The sequence below is a fragment of the Frieseomelitta varia genome, unplaced genomic scaffold, assembly GCF_011392965.1.
Source record: "Frieseomelitta varia isolate USP_RPSP 00005682 unplaced genomic scaffold, Fvar_1.2 scaffold_171, whole genome shotgun sequence".
Taxonomy (NCBI): Eukaryota; Metazoa; Arthropoda; class Insecta; order Hymenoptera; family Apidae; genus Frieseomelitta; species Frieseomelitta varia.
In genome coordinates, this window is record NW_025109428.1 from 189744 (window position 1) to 205608 (window position 15865).

General features: G+C 34.9%; 1 protein-coding gene across 3 annotated transcripts in view; it reads left to right on the plus strand.

The window, feature by feature from the left end:
- LOC122538675 (hemicentin-1-like) overlaps nt 1–15865 on the plus strand; it is a 282205-nt gene that overhangs the window by 40780 nt on the left and 225560 nt on the right. For all 3 annotated transcript variants that reach the window (XR_006308897.1, XM_043672950.1, XM_043672951.1), the window contains exon 3: nt 9023–9155. Coding sequence is in view for 2 of the 3 variants with exons in the window: in XM_043672950.1 (XP_043528885.1) it covers nt 9023–9155 (133 nt within the window). In the remaining variant the exon portion in view is untranslated. The remainder of the gene's footprint in view (nt 1–9022; nt 9156–15865) is intronic.

Below are 15865 nucleotides of genomic sequence, written 5' to 3' on the forward strand. Positions count from 1 at the left end.
ATATAATATATATACATGATATAATTACATTACAGAATTAAATTATTACATTATTATTACAGTACAGTATTAAATTAAAATTATTATACAGTATAATATATATCATATACTGTACAATGTATAACTACATAATATATATACATGATATAATTACATTACATATAATTATATATGTAATATACAATACGTATAATAATTATAATTGTACATTACCTATTACACATTACACATTACTTACATTACATATAATAACACAATACACAGATATCAGCGCAGAAAGGTTACGGAAGAACTTGGCGCTCATCAGAAGGATCATTCGGTAGCACCATTGGCCAGTTGGTACTCTCTGTCTTGTTTAATACAGCGAAACATTCCCGAGCGCTGGAATCTCCCCTAGCCCTTCGGCGGCCATCTTTCAAAACTTTCACTTCTCTTCGGCCGTTCCATTTTCCTTTTCCCAGTGAAATAAAGGCCCGTAATGTATGCGAGCCAGCTGCACCGAAACCTTTACGACCCGTTTTCCGCCCGGGCCGCTATTCCATCTCGGCGACCGGACATAAAGAACACCAGAAAGATATTCTGCTTGGCCTATTCTTTTTGGCCAAGCCTCGCTGCTACCACGTGGAAGCCATCCACTAAATACCAACGTTCCGCCACCCTTGGAAACGATTTCTCGTTTATACCGCGAGCCTTGCTTCTCTTTAACATCCAAATTACTTCCGGCCGAAAGGATCGACAGTCATGGCTCTCTCAAGAAAAACATTACCATCGCAATTGCTACAGAACTTCTCTCTCTCTCTCTCTCTCTCTCTCTCTTTCTCTTTGGTTTGTAGATTCTTAGGCACAGGTTTCCAGATTCTTAGGCACAGGTTTTTAGATTCTTAGCCGCAGGTTTCTAGATTCTTAGACGCAGATTTCCAGATTCTTAGACGCTGGTTTTCAGATTCTTAGACGCTGGTTTCTAGATTCTTAGGCGCTGGTTTCTAGATTCTTAGGCATAGGTTTCTAGATTCTTAGGCGCAGGATTCCAGATTCTTAGACGCAGATTTCCAGATTCTTAGACGCAGATTTTCAAATTCTTAGACGCTAGTTTTCAGATTCTTAGACGCTAGTTTCTAGATTCTTAGGCGTAAGTTTCTAGATTCTTAGACGCAGATTTCCAGATTCTTAGACGCAGATTTCCAGATTCTTGGACGCAGATTTTCAAATTCTTAGACGCTGGTTTTCAGATTCTTAGACGCTGGTTTCTAGATTTTTAGGCGTAGGTTTCTAGATTCTTAGGCGTAGGTTTCTAGATTCTTAGGCGCAGAATTCCAGATTCTTAGACGCAGATTTCCAGATTCTTAGACGCAGATTTCCAGATTCTTAGACGCTGGTTTCTAGATTCTTAGGCGTAGGTTTCTAGATTCTTAAACGCAGGTTTCTAGATTCTTAGGCGCAGGATTCCAGATTCTTAGACGCAGATTTCCAGATTCTTAGACGCAGATTTCCAGATTCTTAGACGCAGATTTTCAAATTCTTAGACGCTAGTTTCCAGATTCTTAGACGCAGATTTCCAGATTCTTAGATGCAGATTTCCAGATTCTTAGACGCAGATTTCCAGATTCTTAGACGCTGGTTTCTAGATTCTTAGGCGTAGGTTTTTAGATTCTTAGGCGCAGGTTTCTAAATTCTTAGGCGCAGGATTTCAGATTCTTAGACGCAGATTTCCAGATTCTTAGACGCAGATTTTCAAATTCTTAGACGCTAGTTTCCAGATTCTTAGACGCAGATTTCCAGATTCTTAGATGCAGATTTCCAGATTCTTAGACGCAGATTTCCAGATTCTTAGACGCTGGTTTCTAGATTCTTAGGCGTAGGTTTTTAGATTCTTAGGCGCAGGTTTCTAAATTCTTAGGCGCAGGATTTCAGATTCTTAGACGCAGATTTCCAGATTCTTAGACGCAGATTTTCAAATTCTTAGACGCTAGTTTCCAGATTCTTAGACGCAGATTTCCAGATTCTTAGACGCAGATTTTCAAATTCTTAGACGCTGGTTTTCAGATTCTTAGGCGCAGGTTTCTCGATTCTTAGGCGCAGGTCTCTAGATTTTTAGGCGCTGGTTTCCAGATTCTTAGGCGCTGGTTTCTAGATTCTTAGTTTCTTTCTTTCTTTCTCTCTCTCTCTCTCTCTCTCTCTCTCTCTCTCTCTCTCTCTCTCACACATCGATCACGATATTTTTCCGTCGTTCATAAATTTAAAAATCGGACGTTTCGTAAATCGTTTCCTATATACTGAATTTGCAATCCATTTGCTGCTCAAGCAATTGCAATTGATTATAGTCCATCAGATCATCAGACATATCTAACTAATTCTAAGTTCACTCTTTGTGGTCATTGAAAAATTTTTATAAAGTATTAGCTGTTCATTAAAAAACGAATCGCCGTTACAATGCTAATTGTAACTGTTTTAATGAAACTGCACCGAACAGCCAATTACTGGACAAGGATGATACGCGCGTTCTTAATACGAAACACGTAAAATGAGAACACACGATTGTATTTAAATTTCATACATTGCACGGATGTGTAAATTTATGAAAAATTATGAAGAACAGGCGGATTATATTTTTCCGCGTTCGGTGTAACATGCTCGTTCGTTGTAAGCGGTTTAATTTAATGAGAAAAACTGCTCGTTATTATATAGTATTCATTATAAGGTGTTTCACTGTAGCATTACTATAGTTATAATGTATATTTAGCACATATCTACTATATTTTTATTGTCCTATATCATGTTCTATTAAAATTACTTTCGACCGAGGGGATCGATTATAACTGCTCGCGCTCTGACTGCTATTACTTACTCCATTGTCCAAACAATTAAAATTCAAGTGATACTTAATAATGTAATATATCGCTTTGTCTCACTTATAGAATCGTACTCTTAGAAACTGAAAAGGTGATAAAAATTTACATTTAAAATAAAATGTAAATCGAACTGAAAAATCTAAAATCAATCAACGTAAAACTTAACATTTTGTGGCTTCTAATGTTCTAATAACAGAAGACGACACACATTTACCACAGAAAACTCGACAACGAGTGTTCCAACTTCACCATCCTTTCAACTGCCAACTATACCTTCGCGGAAAGGCGATATTTCCTCTAATGAGAAAGGCACGTGAGAGAAACGGAAGAAAATAGAGCGATTAACGCAAATTGACCGAAAGTAACTTTGGATAAACGAAAATTACCGGAACGCAGCCGGAAGAAAGAGCCGTATAATAAAAATTTCGCTGAATGGAGGACAGATTGAATGCCGAGGGGTGGAAAGGATGGATGAAATGAGCGGAGAGGAAGGGGAAGAGAGAGAGAGAGAGAGAGAGAGAGATTGCCTCAAAATTTTGGTCCGAGTTTAGCGTCGCGGTAATTATACTCATCAACAGAAGTGTCACAAGCAGACTCGGTTTATTATATGACCGCTCGACGGTGCCGCGCGACATCATTGTTTTCTAAAGAATTTAAATTAAATTCCGGCAAAAGTCCCCTGTACACAATGCGACATCGCTTTACCTAATAGTTTTCGATCTACATTAATTAATTCTCGTTACGCTGGCCAGTAACGAACAGAACCAGCCGGCAGAATTCCTATTTAACCGGCCTTCTCTTCATTATTGCTTGGAATTGAGTCAAATGAAATTGATGAGTCTGTTTAACAGATGTAGCCGAGTCGAATATATATATATCTGTATGTACGTACATGCATACGTCGTGCGCATAATGGATTGACGTCCCATCGATAAGCGAGAAAATTCGTACGAGTGCGAATCAATTTGACGATCTTGCCGATAATAATCGACATATCCGGACAATTTGCCTCACGTGCGATCCTCGATCGTGCGAAACCGATGGATTTTGAAAAGATTCTTGTCTTTGTTTTCTCTGGTAGACGACATTTTTTTCTTTTTTTTTTTTTTCATCCAGAATAGGAAGCCAATTACGCTACTTGATTTTGGATACCGATGAGACGAATCTCCACCGTTGCTTCGCAATTTTCGGCGCGTAAACTTCGACCGTGTCGACCGAGGAGACACTGAAGGAAAAGCTAATGCTACTTGGTACTTCTTCCGCGACTTCGTAGCGGACAAAACGAATTTCGACATTACCGCGTAACAGTTTGCGGAAGCACGTACTTGCATAAAGTCGTTGTAACGCGGACGTAAATGCAATACGTGTTTCCGCGCCAAAATGCGCAAGGACTCGGAAACGTCCTGGCGACGGGCGATACGACGACGAGCGCCGAGACGAGCGACACCGACTTAAACGAATTTCGTCAACAAACTCCGCGACGATGTTGTCATTATCCCGGTGTAACTCATTTTATCAGGGAATATTCTCGCATCAGAGAGATTCAAACTCGACTTGACTCAGTTCAGATCGTTTTGTGACCGTTCATTTCGACCTACGAATAATAAGCAAAGGCTACATCCAGACTAAAAGTTGAATTAATACAATTAATCTGATCCAAACCTTGAATTGACAATAAAAATTGCAAATTGATAATTCGATCGACTGTAATTTCTTTTGAAACAATAAAAGAGTTTTTTTTCTGGCATAGAAAATATATGACAGAAGGTCAACTTTGATTGTTTTTTTAATGAAATCGTGCTGCTCGACATAGTATTGTGATTCAATTGTTAATTTAGGCAGGATATATAACATATTGTGTATGAAGGAAACACGTATTGCAGTATTCAAGTTCTTATAATGATTCCGAGATTTTTTCAAGATGATATTAATATCGATCCGGAACTTGAAAAAAAAAAATATACTAACTTTCGTACAGCAATTTCTGTTTCAAAATATCCAAACAATTAATATTAAATATTGCGTCAGAAGTATGTGAAGTGTTTTGAATTACTTTATTGAAAAAAAAGTATTTAAAAAAAATAAATTCTATTTCAAAATATCCAAACAATTAATATTAAATATTGCGTCAGAAGTGTGTGAAGTGTTTTGAATTACTTTATTGAAAAAAAAGTATTAAAAAAAATAAATTCTATTTCAAAATATCCAAACAATTAATATTAAACATTGCGTCAGAAGTGTGTCAAGTGTTTTGAATTATTTTATTGAAAAAAAAGTATTAAAAAAAATAAATTCTATTTCAAAATATCCAAACAATTAATATTAAACATTGCGTCAGAAGTGTGTGAAGTGTTTTGAATTATTTTATTGAAAAAAAATATTTAAAAAAAATAAATTCTATTATAGATCATAACATTGGACCATGACGTTCAAATTGGATAACAACGGTGTGGCTGTTTTCTTCACCACAAACATCCATTTTCAAACTGGAATATTATATATAACATATAGCCATACATAATATTTTTAAATTGGAACGTGTACATATAGGTAATAACACATACAATATATTCACTGCGTGAAAACTACGATTCATTATTTCCAGGGTTGGGAAAATTTGAAATAATTCGATATAAAATAGTAAACAAAATTGAAATATTTGCATAAGTAAATACTATTTACCACTTTCACTCGGATTCAAATATCGGAAATAGTGAATTGAAAATAAGACATGCAAATTTTGAAACTAAATATAATTCGCAACTGTCACTCGCTATCTTCTATTCTGTTAGGTTGATAAATGATGAATAGTCGACGAGTATAGCAACCAAGGTTGGTATGTGTGTTGTGTGAACGTTGTGTATTGGTAGTTAGGGAAAAAACAGAAGATGAACGAGATGAAGAAGAACGAGTATGGTGATGAAAATATAAACGAGATTCGTGTATACGTATATAGGAGATATAAACGAGACATATGTATACATATATACAAGATATAAACGAGATTCGTGTATATGTATATATATGTATATACTATTAGTTGCAATTATTCTATATTATTCTGTGAAATATTACCATTTGATGAAATATTATTTTCCTATATTTTAATGAAATACTTATCGCACAATACAATTTTCATACGTAACTACACACATGAGAAAATAACAATATTTACATTCTATTTACTATTTCTCCCCGGTCTTGATTTTTTTCCCCATTTTGTCATTTGTTGTCCAGTCTAATGGAAGACAAACTACATATTTGTCTGTCTAAACTGGGCTCAACGCGATGACCGTAGTTTCACTAATTGCAAATATTCGCTAATCACGAGACAAAAGCGTAAAAATCCGGAGGGCCGTTCTTGAAAATCTCGAAAAAAAACCGTGGAAAAACCAAATACGAAGGCATTATTCATGAATCTTGACGGCAACGACGCCGGGACGATGTTACCCGATAAAAATCTGCATTATTGCCGGAAGTGCTCGTTGGTGGTGCCGAGGGACGGAACAGTGAGTGTCGTGAACCGTGCTTAAGTACCCACTTTGCGTCGAACGACCGACAACCGATTTGCTTTACACGCGACCACCGGTTTATTGCTCGCGTTCTTTTCGTCCATCGAAGTTTATACGCAGAGTGACTCATAAATACGTGTCAATTATGAAACATAAGTTGAATTACGGATGATTAGAAAAGGTATTCGAAATGTTCCTCTTCTGTAGACACAATATTAACTCTTCACGTACTCATTATTGCTTTACAAACTATCTCAGAAGTTATTTCAACAATAATAAATTTTTATAATTACGCACAAATGAAATCGACACGTAGATATTTACTACCACTATTTACAAGCTACAAAAATTGTTATTACACCTGTTTAAAGCTACGAAAATTGTTATTACACCTGTCTAATTATTTAAATCTATGGAAATTACCAAAACGTTTAAATCGTCAACATTAAACATCGCCTTTTCCTCTCGAGTATTTCATACGTTTCAACATCCTGTGTTTATTACATCATAATTTATCACAATTATCGTTATATCACAAATTATCATATCATCATATTGGAGCTCTGGTCCGACACTTATTTCTCTTTCGCTCTCTACTTTTTACTACGTCGCATTTTTTTCTTTCTTTTTTTTTTTTTTTCTGCGTTTGCACAAGTCTGAAAATATTTTCAGACAAGGAAACGATCATTTCGATAGCTGAACGTTCAGTTTGCTTACCTAAGCTAACGTTGCGATCGCTCGCTCGTTCGCTTGCGTACGAGATATTTTACGATTTCGAAAAAAAAAAAAAAGAAAAAAAAAATAGAGGAGTAACTTATTTCACGCGCGATTTTTCGCCGTCGGTTTAACGCCAAAAGAGATTTAACGACTCGTACGTGCACGAGCAATTTCCAGCCGAACGTTAAAGTATATTTCACGTCGCGAAAAACATAACGTTGGTCCGCCACGGATATGGTAAGGACTCTGAATACGCGAAACCGATAAATTATTTCCACCAATTATTAACGTAACCGTCGATACTTTCCATTCGCGTAGTAATGGATCACGGAGTGAGTTTTCTCTTTTTTTTTTTATATATTTTTTTCCCCCCCGGGGAAATATCCATAACTCCGGACTCGCCATAATTCTTAATTCCGAAGGTGCTCGAGGCTTGCCCCGGCGGTCTCGATAAAAGGTTTTTAAACGAAACGTCGATACGTTTCGTTTCACGGACGAAAAGAGAAAAAGAAACGCGAAGAAGAAGCTAACCAAGAATTAATTACGAGTTCTCTCGCATAAAAGTGTGACTGCTAAAACTTACTTTCGCGCTGGTCGTTTCGGTCCTCGTTCGACCAACTTCGAATTGTTTCTTTTCCCAACTCTTTCCAACTGTGCCCTCGCACATCTGCGTCGTCTGTAATCGTCTTAGGCATACAAATTAATTCATGGCCCTCGACAATTAATTAATTAATTGCAAGTTTACTTCGAGTTCGAATCTTCTTTGTGCTAGTGTTTCAAATAAACAAGTACGAAATAAAATAAATGCTGTTTATCTTTTCGTTACCACAGCAGTCGCTTGATATTGGTTACTGGTAAGAATATTTATCTGCAATTTATTATGTACCATTGGGCTGCGATATATAAAAATATTTGATTTTTAATGGTAACATTGAACTAAACGGACATTACTACTTTTAAATATTAAATTTTATTAAATGAAATAAGTGCTACTAAAATCTATGAAGTTTTCCAAATTAATTTTATTAGGTTGTGTAATAAATTCGTTTGCACCATTGTTTATTGATTCGTTTCGTAAATGAATTAAGTAACTTTGAAACTCGTTTTTTTTTATCAAAAAAATTGCATGTCGCAATTATATAATATGTGTGTTTCTCTGAATTATATAATTATATAATTATTATCTGTAAAGAACATCTTTCTTGCATTGAAACGATTAACACTCCACTGTTAACGTTAAAATAAAATACACTAAATATTTCAATAAACTGAAATCGTTCATCAATCATAACTTCAATATTTTCTCTAATAATAAAATGATTCTTTTACTGTTTTAAATATCGTATATCATATTTTCAATTTCACATTATACTTGGAATATTTATAACATTCGCTTCCTTTCAATTATAAACAATTATCTATACTACATGTTGCTTCACTCAATATAAATAGATCATATTTTCTATAATACAAATATAGATAGATTGTTTCTATGATACATACCTTTTAATATCCTTCAAAACATGGCGCAAATTTATTACACAACCCAACATAATTATTCATTATCCAATTACAAGTTTCTTAGCAAATTAAAATTAATTGATTGAATAATTTGTGTACGTATGATTCTAACTCCATGAGAATGCTGTATTAAACAGTCAATGGCAGTTCTATGTAACAGTAATGACAAATTGTTTTAACATTTAAGATCATTCCTCCTAACATTTTCATTACTTTGTCCAACTCCATTAAATAAAATAAATGCGATGGACATTATTTCCGGCTGAAATGTACAATGTTCGAGCAGTTGCGAATAAAAGACAAGTTTGTAGAGGGGGGAGGCCATGAATTGATCACGGAGTTTCTGGTCACGTGGCAATTCTTCATACGAAACTCGAACGCGCAGCGAGAAAAATTTCAACGCATTGTCACTGTATGTTACAGTACCGATGGAGTCGATACAGGGAGTGGCAGGGCAGAGAGCAACTTTACCCTGTAATATACAACCCCGTGAACCGAACGACGCCGTCTCCATGGTGCTCTGGTTCAAAGAGGACAGCGGCGAGCCTCTCTACAGGTAAGCCATCATTGTTATTTACGAGAGATGATATCGTTCGACTCTCCGAGCCCCTCTATTCACGATATTTCCATCGATACGATCGTTATTATCCCTCACCTACGCAATGTGCCGAGAGTATGACACCAGAATATCCGACGACTCTGTTCTCCAAAAATTTATACCAAGGTCAGGATCTTTAGTACTTTGAATTTTAGTACATCAGCTTACCACCGCTAATAATATTGATTATTTTATAAAATAAGACTGATCAGTAATAATTTAATAAGCTAACGGTTTTTACCCGTTCTTACTTTCTAAGGGAGTAGTGAAAAAGAGAACACGAGGCCTTAGAAACAAAAACATTGAAATAATTATACCAGGAAAAATTCTTTTTTAACAAATGCGTTTCGTTGTTTCATCTGCGACTGCGTCATACAATTTATGCTAATCGATCACACAAAATAAATTTGGGAAAACATATTGAATTTTTTGGATAATATACGTAATCAATTTTTCAGATGGCTGCTAGAAATATTAATACGACATTCTAAAAAAAAAAAAAAGAAAGAAGAAGTGATAAAGGATTAACATATATGTATTTTAAAATTTAATTAATTCAATAATCTCTTCACTTTATAGAAGCTGTGAAAAATTGATGACTATTACTAACAGATTGATTACGAACAGATCTAAATGACGATCACTATGAAATAAGATACGTGCTAATCAAACTTCATATTATAGTATATTATATTATTTTATAATATTAAACTGGTATAAATTATTGCTCTAAATTTCTAATTAAGAGAAATTGAATTAATTTTGAAATAATTGATTGGCGCAACATCATTAGTCTCGTTTCTGTGCCAAAAATTTAATAAATGGAAAATTTCGTTTCAGCAAATATTACTTCATAATTAATAATTCCTCTCGATCGGTATAATTATTTCAAACAATGCAGCCGATATCGCGCAAAATTCAATCAAAATATAATTAACCCATCAATCAAACTATCAATTCTCCAAAAAAAATCTAACCAATCCTAATTATAATATATGTATAACCCCGACCATAGTTATTTATACTCGGAACACTATGCACGGTAAAAAAAATATTATTTCTCACAGAATTCACCCAGAAATTCGCTATGGATATTCTTCCGATGGACAACGTGTTTCTCTCATCTTCTAAAATATCGCCTTTCTCTCTCTCTCTCTCTTTCTCTCTCTCTCTCTCCCGCGCGCGATTTAAAGTTTAAAGAGAAACGTCGCCGATTACACGAGGTAACCCTGGTGCTCTGATTCGCTGCAATTTCCATGACCGCGAGGACCGTCCATCCGCGGATTTCCCAGCGAACCGGGCAAACGCAAGACCAAAACGAAATTGGGATTTCGTTAAGCCGCGAATCGCCTTTGTCTTCTATTCTTTATACGCCCCGGTTCTGTCGTCGGCCGATTTTCCATCCCCGTAAATATCGCCTTTATGGAGAGTCCCATAAAACGAGGATAACAGGCGTGCCCCTCCCCCTCCCCCTATTTGGTAACGCGCGCCGAGGCAAACGATGCACCATCTTCCTTCTTTTTTCGCACACATTCCCACTCTTCGTATAACGTGTGATTTTATTTTTCACGGGGCTCTCTTACCCTGCTGAAAATACGTTTCGACGATCTCTTTCTGCGAGCAGAAGGGAGCCAGGGGGTTCCGATAAAAACCCGGAGGAAAAATGCTTTCTTTGTTTGTCCCGGAGTGATTACGAAACTCTAGGCGGGATTGCGGTCGCGGCGATTGGCAAAACGGTAATTTCCAGTTGAAAACGAACCGCGGCCGAACACTAAACAATCCTAACCGACGGAGGAGCGCGCGAACGACGTTCGCTGCTACGTAATACGTGGTAGTACCAGGTTTCCGGTCTGGGCATTATCGCGTCTCATAAAAAGTCTTATTTCACAGCGAAAAGAATACGTAAAACCTGCTACGCAGGCAGAAAGTACTTTTTATTCTCGCGGCGTTGAACCGTTGAACCGTTTCTGTTCTGCAACACGCTACAGAATAAAAACTTTCGGTACGTCTTTTTCCTTTCGGAGCGATGATATTCGATGGGCAGGGGACCACGGAGGATTCAATATTAATATTTAATATCCGTTGTGGGTGGCAACGATAAACGAGAAATTTAAAAAAATATATATATATATACACGAGCAGAATAAATTTGGCGCAGTGAGTGTTGCGCGTGATGGAAATCGAAACGAAATTTGTTGAAACTGGCGTTTGATTTACGATGTTGGTGCGAGTAAGTACGTGGAAAAATATTGCAAGAAGTATACTTGAAATCGTAATCGTAAGAGAAGTTTTCTTGCTAATCAACCAATATGCACCTACTTTATTCATTTCGATAGTGAGATATAATTTCAAATATATTTCTGACTTTTGACCCTGCAAATTCTTTTATATAATAACAGTGACCAGGTACGTAAGAAGACTCGATTAAACTAACATGATTTCATTCAACTTTTATTTACCCTTAACTTTTATTATATAGCACGAAGTGTAGAAAGAATTGCGCAAAATGCGTTGCATAATTGTTGTTACAGATGAACAACGATCGAATAATAAATCACGTTGATTTATGCGTACCAAACTCGAATATTCATAAAATTATACTTTACTGCTGAAACATATCGAACAGAAAAAAGAAGAGATCGAAAAAATGACACAAAAAATAACTCTGACAATGAGCAATCATAAGAATCGTTACCCTATAAAATATTTTCATTATTTTGTAAAAGGTTAATTATAACTTTTAAATATTTTATTGCAATACTTTTCTAACTTTATTTTACATATATGACACATGAAATCACTTACACTTTCACATATGTAAATATATAAAATTTATAATAAAATTTATCATTCTAAAACTCGTAACAAAGTTATACCTCATATATATATATATATATATAACAGTTTCAGCAGTATATTCAGTAACAAACGCAGTAGTTAGGAGTGCTGAAAGAAAAACCTAACATAGTAACCAGAAGGGCTACTGACAAAGAAAATCTAAAACAACAGCCAGAAGGGCCATTGAAAAAAAATCGCGATACAGTAACCAGAAGGATTACCAAAAGAACTTATTCCTATTCAATACAATAACCAGAAGGGCTATTATCAAATCTACATTCATGAATTCGAGCAATAAACCGTATCTTGTTTCGCAACACTAATTCACTAGAACTACTAATTATAAAATAGGAAATTTTCAAAATCAAGCGCGGGGAGTGCTTCGTTCTATTTAAAAACTCCCGAAAATAAGTACGCAACGCTATTAATCTATGCACTCTTCAAAAAAACGCAACACTAATTGCAACGCGTCCATTGCAACCATGCTGGAGGTTGCTGATGAATGACCACTTCTGTACAGCTCTTGTAGCTGCATCAGGTGATCCAGGAACAACCTACCACCAAACCAGTGGAAGAATTTAGGCATTTTGTAAACGCAAAGCTATTTCAAGAAACGCGATCATTCATTGTCGCAACACTAAGAGGAAAATTAATTGGAGCACTATTGCAACACTAAGAGTAAAAATAATTACGAACAACACAAAACTGTATGAACAAAAAGTATTTCAAATACTGCAACAATCTAAAATTAATTAAAAGCGATGACTCTAATTTGATTTAAAACAATAGAAAGCAAGATAAATTTTACTACGTTATAACACTAAGATAACTATAAAAATCAAATCAAAATTGCAAAAGACAATCGCGGTATTATGATTCGCAAATCTAAAGCAAACACGATAATTACTTTTTCGCATTTCTAATTTAAACCGTAATCAATTTCTCGCAACACTAACAAGAAAAACCGCGATTTGCCCAAAACGATGATGAATGATGATGAAGAACAATAAAAAAAATACAACTACAAATACTAAAAGAGCATAGTGACAAAGTAGTAACGAGAATGACTTCCCATGCTCTGGAATCATTTAAATGATCCAGAGGATGAGACGCCATTTGTTGTGACCCTCTTCGTGGCAGTTTGCCGGGCCTCTTCGGCTTCTAGCCTCTTCTTTCTTCGAGCGCAATGCCCGCTGAAACTTACATTTAGCTCGAGTCTTTCTAATCGCAAAACCAAAAAATAATTTATACAGGTGAAATAAAAAGATAATCACGGAAGCTGACCTCAATGCACATGGGCGACCATCGATCATAATGATCGTTGTCCGTTCGCACGTGCGTGCTCGAGCAATGCCTACATAAACGTTCGTTTCGGGACCTACTCGCGACCTATCCGCGACCGCGACCGCGATACTAAATTCGAAAAATCGAAGANAGACCTAAACTAGAGAGGACGTCCCGGGACGCCTCCGACACCCGAGCTTAACGCACAACTTTCACACTCTAATTTACGTACCATTTTCCTGAAATCGACTGACAATAGCTAGTGACCATTGCGTAAAACGTGACTAAAACACGTTTACAGCTATGTGAGATTAATAATTGAGAAAGTATACATATAATTTTCATAGAAATTACACGTGCAAATTGGCATGGAATTATTATTCCAATTGATTGTAGAATTATCAATATAATTATAATATATTTAATAGGTTATTATAATAAATTCATACTTCAAATTAGTGCGTAAATATTTTAAATATTTGTAATAAATGGAACAATAGAAACGACGCAATTCCACATCCTAACCACACACACACACACATGTGGAAAATACGTCGTGCACGATACGCTAACACATTGTCAGTCGCTGAGAAATTTTTTATAAAATTACAAACTATGGTCATCGTGCCCAATGTCTTTCACCCACCCAAGTAGCACCTGGGCACGTGAGTGAGATCCTGACAATGAACACGGAAGGGGTTAAATCTGAAAATCCTGAACTAAAAAAATGATCAGTTTATATAATTTGTATCTAAACGGGCTATTGCATTATTTTATTTCAAGCTGCAATGACTCTACTCTTTCAAAAATTATTGAAATTGCAAGAGAATAAAAACAATGAACAAGACTGAATTTGATAAAGAAAGATATTATGAACAATCTAACAATTGACTCAAACAATCAAAATCAAACAATTGACTCTGAATTAAATATTGATAGAAATAATCTCAGGCGACTTCTTCATCAAAGCACAATTTTTCAAAAATGCGAAGGCAATGTTCAAACTTGTTGCCTTGATTCAAAAATCTGCCTGTCGCGAAGTATCTTCTTGCACATAAAATTTCATACATTTTTCTACAGAAAAAATTCTAATCTACTATGTTTAGAATTCTATTGAAGTTCATAATTACAAAAATTAATTATTCAATATTATTATAAAAGAAAAAATAAAATTGGAAATTATTAATCATTTGTTAATCAACAAAATATATTATCAATATCAATAAGTAATAACTGCATCTTTCATAGAAACGAAGTCGAAGGGTATCCGACTTCTCTACTACGAAATCATTTTAATAATTATTAATAAATATTTATAATTCATCTATTCATATGGATATTTTACTTTTGCAAACATTTATACAGAATATATTTTGATTTTACAAGTAATTACTATAAATGCATATACTGAATATAATTGTTAAAATCGCGATGTGCAAGAAGTGCTATCCTGATCTAACACATAAAAAACTTGAAGAAATGTTACTACTCACGAGTATAAAAAATATACCCGCGGTCACTATGCTCATCAAAAATTCTACGTATACAACCAGTCACCCGTGCCGATTCGGACCTTTCGTCCTACGACATGATTGAGTGACCGGAGGGAACATAAATGCATGCGACTCACGGTATAGATGTGAAGAACGTTATCATTGATGCTGCACTGGACCACGGAAAGTGAAGATCTTCATCAAGCAGATATTACTGAGAATCCCACGGTGAAGGTAAACGTTTTGGGAAATTTCTTAAAAAGCATAAAGTCATCATTATCATTTTGTCTTTAAAGACACAATATTATTATTTGTGAAAATTTAAATTTTAATAATGACAAAAATTGGATCTCTAACAATTTAAAACGTTTTTATTTTATAGTTATAATTTTACCTCAATAGAGAATAATATTTAATCAAGTACAATATACTAAAATACTTACATTCTTAGTTTTTGAAGCATAAGAAGATAGAAGTGAAGATTGTGGAAGATCTACAACAAAACATAAAACATTACAATTTGTATTTAAGAGCAAAGTAGTCTTAAAAAATTTGAACTATTTTTATTTTATAGTTTTAACTTTACATTTTCAATAGAAAAAAAAAAACTATAGAAAAACTATAGAAAACAGAATTAATTCAAGTACAAAGTGCTAAAGTATTTACATTCTTAGTCGTTGAAGAAGATTTTTAGAGGTTAAGAGGAACTGCAGGCTGTAACAAATCTGTAACAGAACGTAAAACATTAGAATTTGTATTTAAAAGCAAAACAAAAAACTTAAGTTGGAGATAATGAAAAATTCTTACATTTTTAGCCTTACAGCCACCGATTTCCCCCCAAAAATACAAAAAAATTGATGCTTTAAACTATCTGTAACAAAACGTCAAACTATACTTTGTTGTCAAATTTGAAAAATTGAATAAAATGAAGTAGAATATGTAAAACTTACAATTTAGTTCTCCTGGAGAGGCCTTATCCTCTTGAGCACTGATTCTAATACCAAAAACGAATATTGAATAAGAAAAAGTATTAAAAAAAAGAAAAATAAAAGA